Source organism: Pristiophorus japonicus, chromosome 23 (genome assembly GCF_044704955.1).
Source record: "Pristiophorus japonicus isolate sPriJap1 chromosome 23, sPriJap1.hap1, whole genome shotgun sequence".
NCBI classification, from domain to species: domain Eukaryota; kingdom Metazoa; phylum Chordata; class Chondrichthyes; family Pristiophoridae; genus Pristiophorus; species Pristiophorus japonicus.
In genome coordinates this window covers 33,383,716-33,408,669 of record NC_091999.1, presented here as the reverse complement: position 1 = coordinate 33,408,669, position 24,954 = coordinate 33,383,716, and the positions used below count along the sequence as shown (strand labels likewise).

Here is a 24,954-nt window from a genome sequence, read left to right as displayed (position 1 = left end):
TTTGTTTTGTTCCATTTTGCCCTCTACCCCAGTCTATCCGATGCCTGGTATGGTTGTCCTGGCTTCTTTATCTCTTCTCAGGGACTTGTAAAGAAAACTGCTGATTTTGGCTAAGGTTAAGCTATAATATACTGCGTATAAGTGTGTTACACCTTTATAAGCAAGTGTTACATACATAGGTAATTGATAAGTTCACAACCTTCAGCATAATTCTGACCCCATATCTACAACCTTATTATTTATCCTTTACAATTCCCCCTAATGGCCCTTGGCTATATGCCCAAGATAGGCCATTTCGCAATTAATTCCACATGGGTGAGCTTCCAGGGGTGACCTTTCACTTGGGTAGTGCTACTTCCCAAGCTCCTGGACCTATCTGTTGGTTTTCCCATCAAGGTTATACTAAGTCCTTTCTGCCGGACTGTCTGATTTCCCTTTCTTCAATATTTTATCCATAGTACGGACTAGGGCCTGCATCTTACGTCGGTTACAGCTTTTTAAAGGATAATACTAGCAAGGTGAGTTCCCTTGCACTACAACCAGTACATTGAGTCCAGCATAGTTCGTGTATAAGTCCTTTCTAGCCAATATTTTCTCGGTGTTCGAATTATGCCCCGCCTGGGGCATTCTCTCTTTCTTCTATTTTTCCTCCACTTGGGGTCTTCTCTATTCTACCGAATTCCTGCCCTGCCTGGCGTATCCTCTATGTTCAGCCATGAACTCATTGAATGGCGGTGCAGGCTAGAAGGGCTGAATGGCCTGCTCCTGCACCTATTTTCTATGTTTCTATGTTTCTATGAATGGCGTCCAATTCAGTCCAGTTTGTTTCTCGTTCAGTTGGAGTATTGGTTTTCCTTGTTGTCCGATGGCCTTCACATAACCTCCTCAGGTACTGTCCATCATTGCCCCGTCGATCTTTCCTCCTTTAGCTCAGGGGTTGTAATAAACCCATTTATATCTGTCTCGTCAAGTGGAGTAAAGCAGAAGTCAATATCCATAATGGTGCATGAGGTGTTCCTTTCTTCATTTCAGTTGCCGTGGTGCTCACACATCAATCTCCATATCCTCGTGAAACAGCGATAATTTTGTAGTCCTGTGTTAGTGGGGGTGATGCTCAAGGTGCACCCGTCCACTTAGTTATATCCACAGTCATCTTTGATCATTCGTAGTGGATCTCGACATAAAGCAACTTGGTTATTTTTATAACAATCTATATATGCTGAGACTCTTAGTACTGTTGTTCTCTTCAATGACATTTCTGGTTTGTCATCATACCACACGCGAGTTTGATTCATTTATACTCCTACATTGTTTGATGTAGAGTATCTACCATTGTCACATCATACTGTCATATTGATAATAAAAAATCTATTTAATGTGCGGCAACACAGCTGGCCTTTGGGACCCAAGCATGACTGTTTCTCTGCACCTCGCAGGCATGAGTCATGTTTTTGTCTAAGGTCCAGTTGGTAAATATATCGAGTGTTATCCAATCCGGCACCTTTCCATTCTGAAGCTTTTCAATGTTATGTTGTATTCCATTCAGCAACCACACTCCATATCCTACACATACTAGTTCTGTCTGTATGGTTTTACTTAAGTTCGTTTCTGCTCTATTCATTTATATTTCTGGCGTGGTCTCGCAATGTGTGGGCCAGTTTAATAATTCCCTTTCTGCGCCATTACCCAGTTGTGTCTGTAACTTTTCATGATCCTCATCCCTTTCCAGCAATCCCTGTAAGGTTTGTGTTTGGGCATTAACTCGATCATCTATCGTGTCTGGCTCTATAGGTTGAACTCCCGCAACGTATCCCACCGTGTACCATTTCTAGTATCCCTCTTTTTCCCCTGTCCCGTTTTTTACCTGACCCTCTTTCGACAATAAACTTCATGGTTTTGGATTCAGCGCCTTTAGTGCTCGAAGGATCATGTTTCTATACAGGCTTATACTGTTTAACCCGCAGATGTTGGGGTAGCTATATTGTTTAATTTTAGGAATACAGTAATTATTCGCTGAAGTACCCTGAAGTGTATCTTATCCTTGGTCTAACTCATCAATTTCTCTTTTGCCCCAGTGTTCACAGTTGGACACGTTTGTGGCGCTGGGGGCGTGATGGTCGAGGCCGTGGTAATGCTCACTGTTGCTAAACTAGTGGATGGGACCGTGTTGGTGGGTCTATCTCTGGAGATATCCCTCCACCACCATTCATAGATGTTAGTGAAATCTGCACCCCCTTCCCCTGTTGCAGTATGTTTGTCCCTCCTGATTATAAAACACACCGCGGTCTTATTCCCACTAATTATGGTTCTATATTATTGGCTCATCCCCAATGTTGTTTCGTTTCCTTGTAACGTTGTTTTATGCCCGTTATTTAACTCTACTGTTGCTCCGTCATACACCATCAGTGTTTTTGATGTTTTATTAAACTAATGTCGCCCAAGTCCCTGTAATACAGGCCTTGCCATCCCTCAGTCTGTTGTCCCTGATATGAGGCTGCGTTACTCCACGTTATTTCCACGAGCTCTCGAGTCCTGCAAAAAGCAATATTTTCCGGTCGTCACTGGTTAGTTAGTGACCATGCTTTTTTAACTGGGTCCAGAGTTTCCACTTGCCGATACTCCTTATAAGTACCATAACTTACCATGATTACCTGATAGAGACCGATCCATTTGGATGCGATCCCGAACCTCTCTGGGGTAATCTCTTGACTGCCTATTTGGGGTGTTTGGTACTTCTGTTTCTTAGTGTCATTCTCTAAATCCATCACCAGCATCTGGACATCAAGCTTATCATGTTGGTTCTACCTGTATGGACATACCCGTGGTATAAATTTAATAGGCTCCCCTGGATGCATTCCGGGGCCACCACATTCCCATCTTTTCTCCATATCCCGTTGGTCCCTTGTTTGGCCCATCTCTGCTTCCACTCCTCCTGTTCCTGCGGAGTGGCCTCTCCCTGTACCTCAAGCATATTTACTTCCTCAGGCCCAATTTTACATGCTCTGCCTTGGGCTTCCCCGGCCAGTGTACCTGCCACACGCTTGGCTGCTTCATTTGTCCATGCATTCCCCTGTTCATACTGATCATTATTTTTTACGTGTACTTTGATCTTTATTATCGCACACTCCTGGGGTAGGAAGGAGGCTTCCACTAGATGTTTCCCAATCTCCTCATGTTTAATCGGTCCTCCTCCTGAGGTCGTGTATCACCGTCTGCTCCAGGCTATCATATAATCATGCTCTACTCCGAAAGCATATCGACTGTCTGTATAGATATTTACTCATTTTCCCCCAGCAAGCCTCAGAGCCTCAGTGAGAACCACTAATTCAACCACTTGAGCTGATAGATTCTCTTCTAACCGTCCTTCCCCTTTGACCTGACCGCTGCGATCTACCACGACCCATCCTGTCTGTGGTGTCCCATTGATATAGCGCCGAAACTCATCTACATATAGATCCATGTCTGCCTCCTCAAGCAGGGTTTCACTTGCCTGACTACTTCCCTCATCTTCTGTTGTGCTACACTGATGCTCCTCTCCCTCTGTAATGATCCATCCTGCAGACGTCTTTTATTATTGTTACCGTCCCGTTGAGTGGGGCGGGGCGGGGGGTGGGGGGTGGCGGGAGAGGAGGGGGGAGAACATTATTTACCACCTCGCCATTTGTGCATCGAATACATTTTTAGCCTTCCAGTGTTAAGTTATTCTACTAATGTACGCTGGGTATGTAGAATAATGCACCCTGACATTATTATTGGTTCGTTAACTCTGATGGCCCAAGCCGCACAGTCGAGGGCAGCAACGCACCTGGACAGTCCTGCAGCTACAGGTTGCGGTTTATCTGAGTAATATGCCACGGTCTATGCCTGTCGCCATGTAATTGAATCACTACCGCGTTATAATGATGGTTAATATGGTAGGTATAGACGTGAAAGGGCCTATTCTGGTCTGGTAGTCCCAGGGCTGGAGCAGTTGTGAGAGTTTGTTTTAACCGCACACATGCAGTTTCTTGATCTATGCCCCAGTTTACTGGCTCTTAGGAGGGTTTCCACCCTTTGACCTGTTTCTGTATAGGTTAGGCCACCTTGGCATATTCGGGAATAACATTTCTGCAGTAGTTTAATAGCCATAGTACCTGCCTGACCCCTTTCACGGTTCCTGGTCTGGGGATTGATTGAATTGTTCCATACTGTCCTCGGGCATCTGTCTCTTCCCTTCCGATATTATGTATCCCAGATATGTTACTTCGCTCCTTCTTTCTCCTAAGTCTACTGGTTCCAAAATCATTGACAATATTCGATGAAATATGCTCCAGCTGTTATTGAATCCCAGTGGTACCTTCGCCCATGTGTATTGTTATCCATTTACCTTGAAGAGAAATTTTCCTTGAGACTCTTTGGCTAAGGGAATGGTCCAAGTTTCATTCACTATATCCAGCATGGTGAATATCTTATGATCTGGATCCAGGCCATTAAATATTGTGGCTGGACTTGCCACTATTGGGTGTTCTCCGGAAGTCACCTTATTCAGGGTGGTATAATCGATAGTCAATCGGTAAGACCTGTCGGGTTTCTTCATCAGCCACACAGGTGAATTAATGGAGGCTATTATATGTTTCAATATACTTTGCTCCTCTAATTCATGCACTATCTGACAGACCGCTACCTCAGCTTCGGGTGTTAATTGGAACTGTCGGTGAGCTTTGTGTTCGGGTCCAGGAATTTTGATGGGTGATATCTCTGCTAATCCATAATCTTGTTTGCATTGTGCCCACAGAGTCGGGTATAATTGGCACACGCTACCCCATACACCCTTTGTTTCCCACTCGGGTTGGATTACGGTTGTTCCTACCATTCGTTGCTGCTGGTGTCCCGGGTTTTCGAACTTAATTCGGTTTCGTGCTTATCTCCCAAAATTATCCGATTACACTGAAGAGCTATCAGTACCCCTATCTCCCTTAATGTATCGCTGCCTTCTGTATGCCTTCTTTATGTTGCCTTCTGTATTCTGACAGCACCAAAACTGAACAGGTAGCATAACCCCTGTACTTCGACAACACCATCTCACTTAGGGTTGCTTTCTGATATCCCCCACTCTCTCCTTGTATGTTGATGGTCCTATGGGTCAGGGGCAAATCTAAGTTGGTTATTGGGTGTTCTCGGGTTGGGGCGGTGGTGGCCGTGGTACTAGTGGTGCTGGTACCTGTCTGAGCATGTCCATCAGATCTTCCCTGGTTAATGGTATTCCCTTCTTTGCCTGTTTGTGGTCTCGCCATCCAGCGCCTTCCTCGTAACTCCAGCAATCTTTGGCCAAATGTCCAAGTTTACCACAATTTTGACATGTCCCTTTAGAATTGCTGTAACGTCTGCTTTTCTGCAGGCAATCCCTACTGAAGTTACCTTCCTGATTGCAGTGTAAACATATCAGTGGAGCTGCGCGGGAGTCTGTCTCTTCCTCCTTCGTCTCTGCTGCTAACGCTGTTGCTGCTATTTTTGCTCATTTATCGCTTGTTCTAACTTTAACCACTCTACATGTTCTGCCCATTCCAAAGTTTCATCATAATCATCTCCTGTCTTAAATACTCACTTAATTATCTTTAGATGTGCCTTTCCTAGTCCATCCTTAAACATTTTCAAGAATGCTGCATCATTTCTGTTGCGGTCATCAGACCCAGAGTGGTTTTTGTATTCAATCCACTTTCGTTCCCCGTACTCCCCAACCCTTTTCCCTGCCTTTTGAGTCACAGTATTCGACTCCAGTCTTTTGTCAGAGTTCTGTATCTCTACTATTTTGCTTTAGCGGGTGGTAACTTATTCAATAGAATTTGTTTCCTGTGGGCTGAGGGGCACCTCCTGTATGGCAATGTGGGCTGCTCTACATCCGCTGGAGCGAATGGTGGTCGTGCGTATCAGTGCCACTGATAAATAGCCATTATCATGTGCCGGTGCCACCTCAACTCCAAACTCATTATCCCTGTCTGATTAACTGTTTGGTTGGGGTTGTGGACTGCACTTACCCACCTTGGGGTACATTATCTCTATTACCGTAGGTGATGGTGCTATGGTTGTGCTCTGCACTATCTATCTGGTCCTGTCTTTTTCTCTGCCAGCTTATTTATCTTAGCTTCTAACTCTTGAATTTGATGTGTTTAAGTATCTATCTGTCCTCTGTAGCAGGTGAGTCTTATTACATATGCTTTCTTCGTTTTGTTTTCATTCTGAATATCCCCACATTTCTTCTGTCTGTCAGGTGAGTCTTTTTTCTTTTATTAAGAAATCCAAACTAATAATGTCCAGTATAAAATATCTTTCAATGGAAAGGGTTAACTCCACTACAGGTTTGTAAGAAGGTCTGGCATCATTACGTGACTTCGGGTATCCATCTGAAAATATTACCCCAAGTCTTTGTGCTTTCAAAACTTGATAAGAAATTAGGAATCCGTTAAAATAGCAGATATTATTGGTAAAGTTGTCAAAATAAAACTTTCTCAGCGGGAAAGGCAGCATTTTAGATTAAACTCCAATTTCTCTACACACCCAATTCAAATACGTGCCAACGAGTTTTTCATTGATTTAAAGCGAGACCACACATTTTAATAGCTATTTTGTTTACAGAAATCCAATTTCCACGCAAGCTATATACATTCCAGCATTTTGTTTTTTTATGGTCCCGTTCACTGAGCAAATCTTGTGTTTTATTTCTCTCGGCACAAAATCTAATCTTCGGTGCTGGTCCATCTTTTTAAGAATCCTGTAATTCCCAGTTTTTTCTTTCTGTGCTGAGTTCACATAGCTTAGATCTTTTCCCCCTTTTGAATCTGAAATTAATCATTTTTTGATGACCTTACTCCAGTCCATAGTTAAACATCTTTGTTTCTCTTCCTCGGCACAAAGCGTTGTCGGGTTTAACTCATAAGTTTTTATATTTCAACCAATATCCTTTTCACAGCCAATTTAAATCTCGTTTCTTCAAATGAGGTTTTGTATTTTGATGATCTTCCTCCAGTCCATTTAACTCAACATCTTTGTTTCTCTGCAGCTTTCAAGGTCACATTTCTATCTTTTGATAAAAACAAACTGTCCTTTGTAAATTCAATTTGATATCCAACATTTTTCTTTTCTTTTATTAATTTTCCATTTATCTCAGCGAGCATTTTATCCCACTGGCCAGTTTTCCTAGGATCCTGGGGTCCCACCCCACGGTTTAGGTTGTATTCCTTCTTGTTTGCACCGCACACGATCAATACCAGCTTCACTGTGTTATTACCACGTCATGCTTGAGGACATACGCCTTATATTTCCCATAACGATCGCTGGGGTCCACTCCCCCTGCGGTTGCATTCCTTCTTTTTCAGGCATACACCTATCCCACCCTTGGTTTTCAGCCATCTGTGGTTCGTTATAAGTTGTCCTACAGCTGACCCCTTCTAATTCTTTATACAAATTAGCTCCTTCCCCGTCACTGCTACAGCTGCATGTGGGAAAAAATATGCTCACTACCATTTAGCTGTCACGTGATCCAGGTCGGAAAGTCTGCATCCGGTTCATGACGCCAAATGTTGGGGTTAAAAAGGAGGCTTCTCTTCTTCGACGTCGACTAACTGATATAGTTCATCGACACCTCACCTTTCTCCCACTGTATAACGATCACGGAAGTGAACACACGAAATCCCAGGATCAACTGGCTTTTATTACGAGCAATTGCAAGGGAAGGTTCAGTCGTGGAACCTCCGAAATACAAGAGTTTTCAAGCATAACTTATACAGGTTTTGGAGAGGAGCTATCCTCCTGCAAAATCATCGATAGGTCGATTGATATCAGCGAAGTTACATTGATTTGTCGACTCTTATCCGACGGGCTCTGAGTGGTAAATGCAACAGTCCATCTCTCATCATTGTTTTGTTCCATTTTTCCCTCTACCCCAGTCTATCCGACGGTTAGAGTGGCTGTACTTGCTTATTTATCTCTTCCTCAGGGACGTAAAAAAACTGCTGACTGGCTGTTTATGTATTACAGAGGTTACGGATTCAGTTCAATGTGTTATACATTTGCGCTGTACCTACATAAGCAAGTGGTACCTACGTAGCAATTATAAGTTCAAGACCTTCATCATAATTCTGAGCTCCTATTTGCAACCTTATAATTTATCCCTTGAAGGGTTCGATGCAAAGCCTCCATCATTGTTCCCCATGAGTCCTCTAATTGTTTGGTGAGACGTTTATCTCTCTGCTTAGATCTTCTTTTTAAATCTCAAGATTTCCTAATTGTTTACATTGCAGCCCCTACGTGAATTGCATTGATACTCTGCTGTTGCATTACTGCAGTAGCTGAGGCAAATTGACTCTGCAAATTCACAATTTTCTGTTTAATGTCTGAATCTATTTTCTGCAATTCTTCATTCTTAGCCGAATTTTTTTTCCACTTCTGATATTTTATCCTCTAATTCTTTCTTGACTTTTGATTGACGTCCTGCGAAGTACGAAACTGCACAGGTGACTAGACTCATCGCCTTACCCAGCTTCCATTTCTTAGCTTTAATCTGTTCATCAATAAAAGTGACCATATCCTTAAGGGATACATTCGGATTCTTCCCTAGGCAATCTAGCAACAGTGTCTGCACTTGCGTTTCGTCACATCTTTTCTAACTTTTTCTGATACTCTTCCAAGAGATACTCCTCCGGCATCTGAAAATTAATTATTTTTAAGTAAGCTTCCTTAATGAAGATAACAGTCACTAGCAGTTGACGTAAATCAACCTTACACAAGATTTGATCGGTGATCAAATGATCTGCCTTGCATCTGCTGGTGATACACAACAACTTGTTTTCAAATAGACAGAAAAAATTACAAGAGTTCTCAATTAACTTGATTATTGAGTATATTGCATTTTGTTCAATATCTCTTTGTTTTGTTCCTTCGTGGTCGCCAGATGCAGTTTTTAACCAATGAGCAGCTTTTTGCCGCTTTGCTAACTATAGCAATTCAGCTATTTCCAGGGAGACTCTTGTTCACATCATACCAAATACTTTTAATACACGTATAGTGAGTAAAAACAGTGTTTTATCAAGTAAATTACATTCTGTTACAAAAAGTAATACTTAACAAATTATAGTCACAGCCTAATTCTCGATAGCGTCCTCTCGAGCTGACCATGGATCCGACTCCTTATCTCCTGTTCGCTTGATTCGCACTGGCTTCTGAGTAGAAGAGCTGTTACTTTATACAATTTTTCTCCCATTCAAAAGCTGTGAAATTTTACAGCTGTTGTAGCCTTACAATAGATCATATTATCTACTGCCTTTGACTTTCTATGTTATCTCTATCTCCCTCCCTCTCTGTGGCAGGAATCACTTCTCTGAGAACAATTATACAGACCATGGTCACACAGAATTCATTACTGAGCTTGGCTTTACAAAATTATGACAAGAACTGGTACACAATGTATACCTTTATGTTATTGATTAATAATTTTGGCCTTGATCTTTCTATTTCTAAATGAAGCTTTATCAGCTGTTACAAAAATGGATAAAATAATAATGACTCAATTTTAAAATGATGCTTTGTTCATGTGTGTAAATGTGTATGTATGATTATGTCGAAATGTTTGCTTATGTTGAGGTGTAAGTGTGTGTGAGTTTTCGTGTAACATTGTGTTCACATGTAAGTGTGTGTGTGTGTGTGTTTTGTGTTAGTTTGTGTTTGGATTTATATGCATGTTCATGCTTGTGTAAGTGTGTTGAGGTGTATGTTTTCCTGTAAGTGTATGGTTATGTCTCAATGTTGTTCATGTTTAGGTGTAAGTCTGTGTGTGTTTGTGTGTGTATGTTTCGTGTAAGTGTGTGTTTTGATTGATGTGTGTGTATAAGTGCAATAGTGTGTTTGCATGTAAGCGTGTGTGTGTTTTGTGTAAATCTGTATTTGGATTGATGCGTTTGTTTACGAGTGTGTGTGTGTTTTATGCAAGTCTGTGTGTGGATTGACGTGTGTATTTACCTGTGTGTTAGTCTGTTTGTGTGTTTTGTGTAAGTGTGTGTGTGGATTGATGTGTGTGTTTATGTGTGTGTAAGTGTGTTTTTGCAAGTGTGTGTGTGGATAGATGTGTGTGTTTATGTGTGTGTAAGTGTGTATAAGTGTGTTTTGTGTAAGTGTGTGTGTGTGGATTGATGTGTGTAAGTGTGTGTGTGCTTTGTGTAAATGTGTGTGTGGATTGATGTATGTGTTGATATGTGTGTAAATGTGTGTAAGTGTGTTTTGTGTAAGTGTGTGTCTGGATTGATATGTGTGTCTATGTTTGTGTAAGTGGGTATAAGTTTCCGTTGTGTTCGTGTACGTTTCGATTGACGTGTATTATTGTTTTGTTCAAAGTTTTAGAGAGTACCAATAACTGGATTTGACAATGATGGTTTTCATTATATTCTAGTTATGTATAATATTTTGTTTCAGGTTGTTAGTATGTCTTTATATGTAAGTCTTTGTGTGTTCATGTGTAATTGTGCACTTACACAAAAACACAAACTTATACAAAATCATCAAAACACTTACATGTGAACACACACAAACTCACTTTCACATGTATTCTCCTGCGTTCTGTGTAAATGTGTTCTGTGTGAGGCGCAATGTGACATCAGCCGAACGAATGCAACAATTCAACCGATGGGCTTCAGCAACATCAGGGACACAACTGTGAGAAACCCGCAGAGGATTCAGTCACCAGTTTAGACATGGCCCATTAGAATTCAACATGTTAGTTTACAATTAACAGGGACTGTTGCATCCCCAACCCTATTTAAAAATATTACGTGGAATAAATAGTTATTTCAGAATATAATACTCATATGGCAATTTAAAAATTTTTAGATCATGGGTTAGAATGTACGATGGCAACTTAGTGCATTTAAAAGAGAGTGGTTCACTTCCCATCTCCCTGCGGGAGGGGCAGTGGGGGTTACATGAATTACACGTTTCCCTTTCTCCTCTCGCTGGTGCGTGTGAAAGGTACACTGAGTTAAAATTACCCTTTACTCCCTCTCAGCTGAAGTTACCTTCAGGAATCCTGTAATGAGAGAACTCCACCCAGTCCAACTCATGCTGTATCTGAGCTGGGAGCGTTGGTTGTACAAGCCTTGGGACCGAGATCCGCAAACACCCTACTTCAGATAAACAGCCCTCACATTGGCCAAAATAGGAAACATAATTAATTGAGTGGCTGTGTGTTTAACTCACGATTGGAAGAAAAGCCCTTTATTGTTTTTTATTTAAGAACTGAAATGCAATCGAGACATTCTCATTGACAAGAATGACTAAGAAAGCAATAAAGAAAGGAAAGATAGATTTCAAAGGTAAACTTGCGCAAAACATGAAAAAGGATAGTAAAAGCTTTTACAGATATGTAAAACGGAAAAGAGTGACTAAAGTAAATGTTGGTCCCTTAGAGATGAGCAGGGGCATTTAATAATGGGAAATGTGGAAATTGCTGAGAGCTTAAACAATTATTTTACTTCGGTCTTCACAATGGAAGACACAAAAACCATGCCAGAAATTGCTGGTCAAAGGAATGTGGGAAGGGAGGACCTTGAGACAATCACTATGACTTGGGGGGTCGTGCTGGACAGGCTAATGGGACTCAAGGTAGACAAGTCCCCCGGTCCTGATGAAATGCATCCCAGGGTATTAAAAGAGATGGCAGAAGTTATAGCAGATGCATTCGTTATAATCCAACAAAATTCTATGGACTCTGGGGAGGTACCAGCGGATTGGAAAGCAGCTAATGTAACACCTCTGTTTAAAAAAGAGGGCAGATAAAAGGCAGGTAACTATAGGCCGGTTAGTTTAACATCTGTAGTGGGGAAAATGCTTGAAATGATCATTCAGGAAGAAAGAGCGGAACATCTAGATTGGAATAGTGCAATCAAGCAGACGCAGCATGGATTCATGAAGGGGAAATCATGTTTAACTAATTTACTGGAATTCTTTAAGGATATAACGAGCATGGTGGATACAGGTGTACCGATGGATGTGCTGTATTTAGATTTTCAAAAGGCATTCGATTAGGTGCCACACAAAAGGTTACTGCAGAAGATAAAGGTACGCAGAGTCAGAGGAAATGTATTAGCATGGATAGAGAATTGGTTGGCTAACAGAAAGCAGAGAGTCACGATAAATGGGTCCTTTTTGGGTTGGAAACCTGTGGTTAGTGGTGTGCCACAGGGATCGGTGCTGGAACAACAACTGTTTACAATATATATAGATGACCTGGAAGCGGGGACAGAGTGTAGTGTAACAAAATTTGCAGATGACACAAAGATTAGTGGAAAAGCGGGTTGTGCAGAGGACACAGAGAGGCTGCAAATAGATTTAGATAGGTTAGAGAATGGGCTAAGATTTGGCAAATGGAATACAATGTCGGAAAGTGTGAGGTCATCCACCTTGAGGGAAAAAAAAACAGTAAAAGGGAATATTATTTGAATGGGGAGAAATTATAACATGCTGCGATGCAGAGGGACCTGGGGGTCCTTGTGCATGAAACTATTTTAGGAGCAAACAAAAAACATTAAACCGTGCCCCCCGATCTGGGGGAAACACCAACATTTACAAGGTTTTTTTTTGGCACAAAAACATATTTTTTCTCCAAGTGCCCCCTATAAAAAGGGAGAGGGACACTAAAAGCACCGGCAATTAAAACAAATTAACTTAAAAACATAAAATCAAATTAAAATTTGGTTGCCGGGCATGATGATGCACTCCAGTCCCTCCGGTGCCCACCTCATGTGGAAGGCCACGAGCGTACCGGTGGACACCGCGTGCTGCATCTCCAAGGATAGCCTGGACTGGATGTATGCGCGGAAGAGAGGCAGGCAGTCTGGCTGAACGACCCCCTCGACCGCCCGCTGCCTGGACCTGCTGATGGCCCCCTTGGCCGTGCCCAGGAGCAGTCCTTCGAGGAGGCCCTCGGACCTACCCGCTCCCCTCCGCAAAGGGTGCCCGAAGATCAGGAGTGTGGGACTGAAGTGCAGCCAGAATTTCAGTAGCAGCCCCATTAAACAACAAAACAGGGGCTGCAACCTCGTGCACTCAATAAAAACATGGAACACGGACTCTTCCAGACCGCAGAAATTGCAGGCGGCCTGGGAGCCCGTGAACCGGCTTAAACATTTATTGCACGGCACTGGTCCGTGCATCACCCTCCAGGCCAAGTCCCCGACAAATAGTGGGAGGACCCCTACGTAGAGTGCCCTCCATCGAGCACCCCCGCCTCCTCCGGACAGCAAGATGGTACGCCATGGCGTGTCCGGATGGCAGGCGAGGATGGCAAAGTTGAGAGTGTGCAGGAGCAGCCAGTATAGGAAAACCCTCCTAGCAGAACTGAAAGGCACGGAGGGAATTTCTCCGAGGCGGCTCAAGTTGTGAGGCGCCGGCCCCCGAGGGAGGTTCCGGGGTTTGGCGCCGATGAGGAATTCCGTCCGAACGGGATCTCCCCGCGTGCTTGAGCCTCCTCGATGCACCTAATGGAGTCGGGGCACAGAGCTGTTTTTAGCGACTCGATGGCATCGGCCGCGCGGCGGACGTTGGCGGAAATTAGGCGCCGCGCCAGCGTGTCTGCCGCCATCCAGCCCGCTGCTCCGCCATCGAGCAGGTCCCTGGCCCTGGTCACCTCACCAGCCACAGCCTTCCCGTCCGACCGCCACCTAAAACCTCGGTCGTGGAGGTACGGATTCCCGAGCAGCGGCTCCTGCAGGACGGCCGCCACTCCAGTCAGTGGAGAGCTGCGCTTGGTGGAGACTTTGTTCCAGACCCTGGTGAGATCCTTGTAAAAGACAGGCAGCTCCTGAAAGGCGGTCCTGACGCCCCCCAAGCTCACAAACAGGAGCTGCGTGTCGTAGTTGAGGCCATGCTGCTGGCGGAAGAAGTACATCGCCAGAGCAGGCCACCGAGGAGGGGGCTCGACGTAAAGGTATCTCTGCAGGGTCTGAAGACGGAAAGTCACGAGCTGGGTGCTGACGCACACCAACGACTGACCGCCCTCCCCAATCGGGAGACTCAAGACTGCGGCAGAGATCCAGTGCTTCCTGTTGTTCCAGAAGAAGTCCACCAGCTTCTTCTGTATCTTGGCGACAAACGCAGGGGGAGGGGTCAAAGTGACCAGCCGGTACCACAACATGGCGGCCACCAGCTGGTTTATGACTAGCGCTCGACCCCTGTAGGACAGCACTCGGAGCAGTCCTGTCCAGCGCCCTAGGCGAGCGGTGACCTGGGCCTCCAGCTCTTGCCAGTTCGCCGGCCAGGCTTCCTCGTCTGGGCTAAGGTAGACTCCCAGAGAGAGGAGATGGGTCATGCTCCAGGCAAAAGGCCTGAGCTCCTCCGGCAGGGAGTCCACCCGCCACTGACCCACCAGGAGTCCAGAACTTTTCTCCCAGTTGATTCTGGCGGAGGATGCGGCTGAGTGAATCACCTGGCACTCACGCATCCTCCGCAGGTCAGCGGGATCCTCTACCGTGAGGAGCACGTCATCGCCGTAAGCCGAGAGGACGACCTCCACGCCCGGCCCTTGCAGACCAGTCGCGTCAACCTCGTCCGCAGGAGGCGCAGGAAAGGCTCCACGCAGCCAGCATATAACTGGCCGGACATGGGGCATCCCTGGCGCACCCCTCTCCCAAAGCGAAGGGGCGCCGTCAAGGACCCGTTAACCTTAATCTGACACTCCGCGGCGGCGTACAAACGTCGGATCCGGGTGACGAAAAGCGCGCAGAGTTCCGAACACATAGTCGTAATCCACCCTGTCGAACGCCTTCTCTTGGTCGAGGGATAGGAAGGCGACCGACAGAACAGCCTCCTGGGAATAATGGATGAGGTCCCGGACCAGATGGATGTTATCGTGGATTGTCCGGCCCGGGACCGTGTAGGACTGGTCGGGGTGGATCATGTGGTCCAGCATGGCACCAAGGCGAGCAGACATCGCCCTGGCTAAGATTTTGTAGTCCGTGCTGAGGAGGGAGACCGGGCGCCAGTTCTTAAGGAGGCGGAGATCGCCCTTCTTATGCAGCAGGACAATGACTGCCCTGCGCCAAGAGAGGGGCATCTCCCCGGTCACCAGACATTCCCACAGGACCCACGCATAGTCGCCCCCCAGGACGTCCCAGAACGCCCTGTGGAACTCCACGGTCAACCCGTCCAGCCCTGGGGCTTTTCCCCACGAGAGCGCCGGTCAGCTCCGCAAGGCTTAGCGGAGCTTCCAGATTATCGGCGCCCTCCGGGCTGACCTTCGGCAGGTCCTCTCACGAAACACTACGCGCTTCCTCGCTGGACGGATCCGGAGAGAACAGGGCCCCGTAATATTCACGGGCCCTGTTGTTGACGCCCTCCGGATCCGAGACGAGAGAGCCGTCGTCGGCCAGCAGCGTCAAGAGCTGCTTACGGACACTCTGCCTTTTTTCCAGCGAGCAGAAGAAGGGGGAGCCGCAGTCCAGATCCCGCAGGAACCGGATCCGCGACCTCACGAACGCGCCTCGGGACCCAGCGAGCTGCAGATCCTTCAGCACGGCCTTCTTCGCTTCGAACACCGTCCGCAGGGCCGGGTCCTGGACGACTTGACCAAGATGGGCTTCCAGGTCGAGCACCTCTTTTTCTAGGCGCCCGACTCTGGCCGCCCGCCTCTTGGACGATTCCCTCGCGTACTCTTGACAGAAGACGTGGACGTGAGCCTTGCCCACATCCAACCATAGCCTCAAGGAGGGGAAGCCCCCCTGCTTCCTTCTCCAGTCGGCCCAGAAATGACGGAACGAGTCCTGGAACCGTACATCTTCCAGAAGCCGGTTGTTAAAATGCCAGTACGCGGACCACGTCCTCGTGCGGAGCGAAGTGAGCTCCGCCCACACCAGGTGGTGGTCGAAACATGGCACCGGTCGCATGGAGGCCGCCGGGACGCAGGAAACGTACGCCCGAGACACGTAAAGGCGGTCGACTCTGGACCATCCTACTCCAGGCCTCACCCAAGTAAAGGCGCTGGAGTCGGGACGGAGATTTCGCCAGACGTCCACCAAGTCGAAGGACCCGACCAGGTCCCTCAACTTCTCGATCGCCGTCATGCACTGCGGGGCACCGGAGCGGTCCCTCGCCTCGAGGGTGCAGTTAAAATCCCCCCCGAGGACAATGCAGTCGCCGACTTCGACGGAGCCAAGAAGAGCGGACACCTCTTCGAAGAAGCGCGTTTGCTGCGGGCCGGGCTGAGGGGCGTACACGTTCATGAGATGGAGCGACACGTCCCCCAGGCGAACCGTTACGTGCAGCAAGCGGCCTGGCACAGTCTCCCCCAACCCCAAGATCTCCGGCTGAAAATGCGGGGCCAGCAAGTTGGCCACCCCACTAGAAGTAGCGGTGAGGTGGCTCATGCGGACCTCTCTTTGCCATTCCAGGAGCCACGTGGCTTCATCTCCCGGAACGGTGTGGGTTTCTTGCAGGAAGCACGCCGCATATTTCCCCTCCCGCAGGAGCGAAAAATTGTTAAATCTACGGCGTGCCTCTCTGCCGCCGTTGATGTTGAGGCTGGCTATGGTTATCTTCATGACTAGAGCATAGTGCAACCTCTACCTAACCTATTGTGGTGGGGGGAGTGGAGTCGCTTGTTGACCTCCATCCTTCAGCAGCCCAGCGAGGAACTTTTTGAGCCGGCGCAGCTCAAGGCTTTGCGCCTTTGATAAGGGCCCGCCCGCGGCCATGGTATTAGCGGCGGCGTGGACGGAAGCGACGAGCAACACCGGCTCAGACCATCTTTCCAGGGCCAGACGGGCTTGGTCGCAGCGACCCCGGCACTGGACCAAAAAGTCCCGGAGTTCCTTTGCAGGAATGAGGAAGGTCTCAGCGGCGGACGTGAGCAGATCCACTGCCTCACTGAGTCCCCGTCCCCCTCCGGGAGGTCGCCGCTAGCAGCCGGCCCATCGACCACACGAGGTACGGCAAACGGCCCGGCTGCTCCATCTGGCCCTGACACTGCCCCGATCCCACTCCCAGGATCGTCAGCAGAGGAGTCCCCACTGGGCTCTTTTAAAATTGGTGCTGGGTCGGGAAGCGACAGCGGAAGGGGTTCATCCTCCGCCCCAGGAGCCGGGGGAACAAGGAGAGACCTGGTTTAGGAAATTCTCCAGGTTCACCAAGTCCCTCAGCTCCAAAGTAGAGGGCGAGGGTTGTTGTTCTTCCTCCTCCCCACCGCCACCCCCCGGCCCAGCGTGTGGATGTATATTACAGTTGTCTGCAGTGTCAGTTTCTGCTGAGTCGAGCAAATCCCAGGGGAAGTTGTGTATTGGCTGGGCAGCCTCAGGTTCGGCCTTTTCGGCCCCGCCCGCCTCAGTCCCCGGGACCCTCGACCCGGCGGCTAGGCATTCTTCCGCTGGCCCCACGCCCCCCACGACAGGCAGATCATTCACGCCATCCCCGGGAGGCAGCGGCTGGGCAGACTCGACTGCCTCACCCTCCCCGGGGACAGATTCCTCGTGCCTCATTGTAGCAGCACCTACTATTTTTCCTGGGAGGGCACTGAGACAGGGAGACACCCATGTCTGCCGAGGCTTCCCGCTCCACTCCCCTCTTTTTCTTATCTTGCCCGCGCCCGAAACCCTCTGCGGTACTGATCGAGGGCTCGGGCACGGGCTCAGGGCACCCCGCGCTCGCCGGTGACTGGGTTGGGCTGTGCGCGGTGGTCAAACTTTCTGGCACACTTAGGGGACCCGCCTCTAGATGTCTCGTCTTCTTCCACGCCTTCTTTCCAGTCGGACGCTCTCCCTCCCCCCCCCCCCGCCGGAGGCCGTGAAAACAAAGGCCCCGACGATGCCCGCGCACCTACGGCTCCCGGCGCGTGGACGCAACTAGGGGGCGGGGTGGTGATGGCACGAGCCTTGGCCGCCTTCGGTGGTTTGGCGGCCCTGGAGGTGGGGCAGTTCTTGCGAATGTGCCCCACCTCTCTGCAGGCATGGCACCGCACGCCGTTCGACGTCCAGAAGACATGGTAGGCAGTCCCCTCGTGCACCACATTAAAATAGCCCTCCGTCGTCTCCTCCCGCGCCAGCCGGACAAAGAGCTGGCGGTGGAAGGAGAACACGTGGCGCAGGCTGTTCTCCCTGAGGCCGAGCGGTATGGGCTTGATCCCCGACCTTACCTCCCCCAGTTGGTGTAGGTGAGGGAGGAGGAGCTCAGCGGGAACAAAGGGCGGGACGTTAGATATGATGATCCTCTGCGCGGTGGCCTTGAGAGGGTCCACCGGCAGGAAGGTCCCGCCCACCGTGAGCCCCCTTTCAAGGGCCAGGGACACCGCCCGCTCCGACCCCAGGAAGATCACGGCCTTCCCAGACATCTTGGAGGCTGCGACAATGGCCGAGGGGCCGACTACCCCAGCCATTGCACGCACGCACTGCTCGATGCTCAATGTGGGGTGAGTGTAGCTCTTGACCCCGTGTTTTCTCGTAATCAATCTGAAAGGTGGCAGGGCAGCAGGAGGCGCAGGAGGTGCCGTGGATGTCGACGCCGCCTGCGCATATGTCTTTGCTGACCCTGCCACCGGCGTGGATGGAGTCGCCATCACGGGGTACCTTTAAGGGCTACACCACCCCAAAGTCACAGGCCTTAATGGTCTTTATTGGCCTCGTTTGTGTTTTGAGCAGAGGGAGCTCTGAAAGAGGCACACCTCTCCCCTAGTTAACGATTGGGGAGGGGCCTTGTTCCCTCTGCTCAGTGTCTTAATTGTTTTGTTTTTTTAAATTAGGAGGAAAGGGCTCTCAGAGAGAGAGAGGGGAGAGACAGAGAGTAACAGAGAAATAGAGAGGGGGTGTGGGAAGGGGTGGAACTGCGAGGGCAGGTCTCCCCTCGCAGCTGTGGGTGGGTTCAAACCGCAGATGGCAAACAAAAATAGTCTTTGGGCTGGTCTTCGGGTGAGGAGAGAAGATGTCTTCACCTGGTGCAGCTGGAGCCACACAGGCACACACTCCCAACGATGTTCAATAGGGTGATTAAATATTCTTCAGCCAGGTAGCTCCAACTATCCCATACTAGGCAATGCGGGAGTGGTGCTTCAAAGGTGTGTGGGGCCTAGTTGTAAGCAAGGCCCCCACACACACTTCCACACACACACACACCCCGCGATGTTCCGGCCCTCGAAAACTCTTCTTTCCTCCCCCCACCGATACAACAATGTCTTTCGGGGAAATGCACCAACACCCACCTGTAGAATGGTAGAGTCTCCCTCCTTCCACACTGGATGTTGTTGTTGGTCTCTCTCTCCATCCACACTGGATGTTGTTTTTGGTCTTTCCCCCTCTCTCCAACTCTTTGTAGAAATGGTAAAGTTGTTCAAGTTTTCTGCTTTCCTCCTCTCCCTCTGGGTGAATATTGGTGGTGAAGCCCCTTCCTTCCTTCTCTTCCTGGGCTGATTCACAGGCCCAGCCAGGAGCTACAACAGGAGCTGCTCTCCTCACTGCTCACTCAGCCAACTGAGCAGGACACGCCTCCAAAGTTCCACGATTGGTCCTTGTGCATGAAACACTTTTTGGAGTTTATCTGCAAAACAAAAAACATTAAACCGTGCCACCCGACCTGGATGACACACCAGACATTTACAAGGCCCTCTTTTTTTTCTTTTTTTTTTTGTGCACTAAATCACTTCTTTTTTCCAGTGCCCCTTATAAAAGGGGAGGGGGACAATAAAAGCACCAGCAGTTAAAACGAATTAAACTTTAAAACGTAAAATCAAATTAAAATTTGGTTGCCGGGCGTGATGATGCACTCCAGTCCCTCCGGTGCCCACCTCTCGCGGAAGGCCGCGAGCGTACCGGCGGACACCGCGTCCTCCATCTCCAAGGACACGCTGGACCGGATGTAAGAGCGGAAGAGAGGCAGGCAGTCAGGTTGAACAACCCCCTCGACTGCCCGCTGCCTGGACTGGCTGATGGCACTCTTGGCCGTGCCCAGGAGCAGTCCTACGAGGAGGCCCTCGGACCTACCCGCTCCCCTTCGCACAGGGTGCCCAAAGATCAGGAGTGTGGGACTGAAGTGCAGCCAGAATTTCAGGAGCAGCCCCTTCAGATAATGGAACAGGGGCTGTAACGTCGTGCACTCAATAAAAACATGGAACACGATACTCCTCCAGACCGCAGAAATTGCAGGCGGCTTGGGAGTCCGTGAACCGGCTTAAAAATTTATTGCACGGCACTGCTCCATGCACCACCATCCAGGCCAAGTCCCCGACAAATAGTGGGAGGACCCCTGCGTAGAGTGCCCTCCATCGGGGATCCTCGCCTCCTCCAGATGGCAAGATGGTATGCCATGGCGTGTCCGGACGGCCGGCGAGGATGGCAAAGTTGAGAGTGTGCAGGAGCAGCCCGTACAGGAAACCCCTCCGCGCGGAACTGAAAGGCACGGAGGAGATTTCCTCGAGGCAGCACAAGTTGTGAGGCGCCGGCCCCCGATGGAGGTTCCGGGGTTTGGCGCCGATGAGGAATCCCGTCCGGACGGGGTTCAGTTCGGACGGGATCTCCCCACGTGCTTGAGACTCCTCGATGCACCTAATGGAGTCGGGGCCCAGAGCTCTTTTTAGCGACTCGATGACATCGGCCGCGTGGTGGTGTTGGCAGATTTTAGGCGCTGCGCCAGCGTGTCTGGCACCATCCAGCCCGCTCCTCCGCCATCGAGCAGGTCCCTGGCCCTGGTCACTTCACCAGCCACAGCCCTCTCGTCCGACCGCCACATAAAACCTCGGTCGTGGAGGTACGGATTCCCGAGCAGCGGCTCCTGCAGGACGGCTGCCAATCCAGCCGGCGGAGAGCTGCGCTTGGTGGAGACTTTGTTCCAGACCCTGATGAGTTCCTTGTAAAAGACAGGCAGCTCCCGGAGGGCGGTCCTGGCGCCCCCCACACTCACAAACAGAAGCTGCGTGTCGTAGTTGAGGCCGTGCTGCCGGCGGAAGAAATACATCGCCAGAGCACGCCACCGAGGAGGGGGCTCAACGTAAAGGTATCTCTGCAGTGTCTGAAGACGGAAAGTCGCGAGCTGGGCGCTGACGCACACCAACGACTGACCGCCCTCCCCAAGCGGCAGACTCAAGACCGCGGCAGAGACCCAGTGCTTCCTGTTGTTCCAGAAGAAGTCCACCAGCTTCTTCTGTATCTTGGCGACAAACGCAGGTGGAGGGGTAAAAGTGACCAGCCGGTACCACAACATGGCGGCCACCAGCTGGTTTATTACTAGCGCTCGACCCCTGTAGGACAGCACTCGGAGCAGTCCTGTCCAGCGCCCTAGGCGAGCGGCGACCTTGGCCTCCAGCTCCTGCCAGTTCGCCGGCCAGGCTTCCTCGTCGGGGCTAAGGTAGACTCCCAGATAGAGGAGATGGGTCGTGCTCCAGGCAAAAGGCCTGAGCTCTTCCGGCAGGGAGTCCACCCGCCACTGACCCACCAGTTGATCCTGGCGGAGGACGCAGCCGAGTAAATCTCCTGGCAGTCACGCATCCTCAGCAGGTCAGCGGGATCCTCTACTGCGAGGAGCACGTCATCGGCGTAAGCCGAGAGGACGACCTCCACGCCCGGCCCTTGCAGAGCCAGTCCCGTCAACCTCGTCCACAGGAGGCGCAGGAAAGGCTCCACGCAGACGGCATATAACTGGCCGGACATGGGGCATCCCTGGCGCATCCCTCTCCCAAAACGAAGGGGCGCCATCAAGGACCTGTTAACGTTAATCAGACACTCCGCGGCGGCGTACAAAAGTTGGATCCGGGCGACGAAATGCGTCCCGAACCCAAAAGCGCGCAGAGTTCCGAGCAGATAGTCATGATCCACCCTGTCGAACGCCTTCTCTTGGTCGAGGGATAGGAAGACGACCGACAGACCAGCCTCCTGGGAATGATGGATGAGGTCCCGGACCAGATGGATGTTGTCGTGGATTGTCCGGCCCGGGACCATGTTGGACTGGTCGGGGTGGATCATGTGGTCCAGCACGGCACCAAGGCGAGCAGACATCGCCCTGGCGATGATTTTGTAGTCTGTGCTGAGGAGGGAGACCGGGCGCCAGTTCTTAAGGAGGCGGAGATCGCCCTTATTAGGCAGCAGGACGATGACTGTCCTGCGCCAAGAGAGGGGCATCTCCCCGGTCGCCAGACTTTCCCCCAGGACCCGCGAGTAGTCGCCCCCCGGGACGTCCCAGAACGCCCTGTGGAACTCCATGGTCAGCCCGTCCAGCCCCGGGGATTTTCCCCTCGAGAGCCGGTCGAGGGCGCCGGTCAGCTCCGCCAGGCTTAGTGGAGCTTCCAGATTTTCGGCGCCCTCCGGGTTGACCTTCGGCAGGTCCTCCCACAAAACGCTACGCGCTTCCTCGCTGACGGCTCCGGAGAGAACAGAGCCCCGTAATATTCACGGGCCCTGTTGTTGACGCCCTCCGGATCCGAGAGAGAGCCGTCATCGGCCAACAGCGTCAACAGCTGCTTACGGACACCCTGTCTTTTTTCCAGCGAGTAGAAGAAGGGGGAGCCACGGTCCAGATTCCGCAGGAACCCGACAAACTGCAGGTCCTTCAGCGCGGCCTTCTTCGCTTCGTACACCGTCCGCAGGGCCGGGTCCCCAACGACTTGACTGAGACGGGACTCCAGGTCGAGCACCTCTTTTTCTAGGTGCCCGACCCTGGTCGCCCGCCTCTTGGTCGACCCTCTCGTGTACTCTTTGACAGAAGACGCGGACGTGAGCCTTGCCCACATCCCACCATAGCCTCAAGGAGGGGATGCCCCCCTGCTTCCATCTCCAATCAGCCCAGAAAAGACAGAACGAATCCCGGAACCGCACGTCCTCCAGCAGCTGGTTGTTAAAATGCCAGTACGTGGACCCCGTCCTCGCGCGGAGCGAAGCGAGCTCCGCCCGCACCAGGTGGTGGTCCGAACACGGCACCGGCCGCATGGAGGCCGCCGGGACACAGGAAACGTGCGCCCGAGACACGTAAAGGCGGTCAATTCTGGACCATCCTTCCCCAGGCCTCACCCATGTAAAGGTGCTGGAGTCGGGATGGAGATTTCGCCATACGTCCACCAAGTCGAAGGACCCGACCAGGTCCCTCAACTTTTCCATCGCCGTCATGCACTGCGGGGCACCGGAGCGGTTCCTCGCCTCGAGGGTGCAGTTAAAATACCCCCCCGAGGACAATGCAGTCACCGACGTCGACGGAGCCAAGAAGAGCGGGCACCTCTTCGAAGAAGCACGTTTGCTGCGGGCCGGGCTGAGGGGCGTACACATTCACGAGATGGAGCGGCACGTCCCCCACGCAAACCATGATGTTCAGCAAGCGGCCTGGCATGGGCTCCTCGACCCCCAAAATCTCCGGCTGAAAATGCGGGGCTGGCATGATGGCCACCGCACAAGAATTGGCGGTGAGGTGGCTCATGCGGACCTCTCCTTGCCATTCCAGGAGCCACGTGGCTTCGTCTCCCGGAACGGTGTGGGTTTCTTTCAGGAAGCACACCGAATATTTCCCCTCCCGCAGTAGCGAAAAATTGTTAAATCTACGGTGTGCCTCTCTGCTGCCGTTGATGTTGAGGCTGGCTATGGTTATCTTCATGACAAAAGCATAGTGCAACCTCTACCTAACCTATTGTGGGGGGGTGGAGTGGAGTCCTTTGTTGACCTCCACTCCTTCAGCAGCCCAGCGCGGAACTTTTTGAGCCGGCGCAGCTCAAGGCCTTGCGCCTTTGATAAGGGCCCGCCCGCGGCCATGGTTTTAGCAGTTGGCGCGGACGGACGCGACGAGCAGCCCCGGCTCGGACCATTTTTCCCTGGCCAGATGGGCTCGGTTGCTGTGACACTGGCTCTGGGTCAAAATGTCCCGGAGTTCTTTACAGGAATGAGGGGGGACTCAGCGGCGGGCACGAGGAGATCCACCACCTCACTGGCGATGGACTCAAGATCTGCTCCCTCGTCCCCCACCGAATCCACATCCCCCTCCGGGAGGTCACTGCCAGCAGCCGGCCCGTCGACCGCACGAGGTACGGCAAATGACCCGGCCGCTCCAAACGGCCCTGGATCTGCCCCGATCCCACCCCCAGGATCGTCGGCAGAGGAGTCCCCACTGGGCTCTTTTAAAATTGGTGCTGGGTCAGGAAGCGACAGCCGAAGGAGTTCCTCCTCCGCCCCAGGAACCGGGAAACACGGAGAGACCTGGCCAAAGTAATTCTCCAGGTCCTCCAAGTACCCCAGCTCCAAAGTAGGGGACGAGGGTTGGTGGTCTTCCCACTCCCCGCCGCCACCCCCCTGCCCAGCGTGTGGATGTTCTGTAAAATTATTAACATTTTCAGTTTCTGCCGAGTCGAGCAAATCCCGGGGGCAGTTGGATAAAGGCTGGGCGGGCTCAGGTTCGGACTTTTCGGCCCCGCCCGCCTCAGTCCCCGGGACGCTCGTCCCGACGGCTACGCATTCCTCCACTGGCCCCACGCCCCCCCACGACAGGCAGATCTTCCACGCCATCCCCGGGAGGCAGAGGCTGGGCAGCCTCGACTGACTCACCCTCCCCGGGGACAGATTCCTCCTGCCTACGGCGCAGTTTTGGGGGCGCTGGTGGGGGACACGGGACATGCGACGGGCACCGACTCCTCCGCGGAGGGATGTTGTTCCCCCTCCGCCTCATTGGAGCGGCGCCTCCTTTTGTTCCTGGGGGGGCGCGGAGGCAGGGACATGTCTGCCGAGGCCTCCCGCTCCACTCCCGTCTTTTTCTTATGTTGCCCGCACCTGAACCCCTCTGCGGTATTGTTCAAGAGCTCGGGCACGGGCTCAGGGCACCCCGCGCTCGCCGGTGACGGGGTTGGGCTGAGCGCGGTAAACAAATTGTCTGGCGCACTGAGGGGACCCGCCTCGAGATGTTTCACCGCCTTCCGCGCCTTCCTTTCGATCGGTCGCTCTCCCTCCCCCCCGCCGGAGGCCGTGAAATCAAAGGCCTCCGACGATGCCCGCG

The 24,954-nt window shown here is 51.0% G+C and overlaps 1 protein-coding gene across 1 annotated transcript in view; it reads right to left on the bottom strand.

The window, feature by feature from the left end:
* LOC139235471 (neuropeptides capa receptor-like) overlaps positions 1-23,394 on the bottom strand; it is a 30,232-nt gene extending 6,838 nt beyond the window's left edge. Inside the window, exons 1-4 of the mRNA XM_070866567.1 lie at positions 23,213-23,394; positions 22,385-22,595; positions 14,711-14,827; positions 13,856-13,963 (exon numbers count right to left, since the gene is read on the bottom strand). Of these exons, the coding sequence (XP_070722668.1) occupies positions 13,856-13,963; positions 14,711-14,827; positions 22,385-22,595; positions 23,213-23,394 (618 nt within the window). The remainder of the gene's footprint in view (positions 1-13,855; positions 13,964-14,710; positions 14,828-22,384; positions 22,596-23,212) is intronic.
* Positions 23,395-24,954: the final 1,560 nt, after the last annotated feature.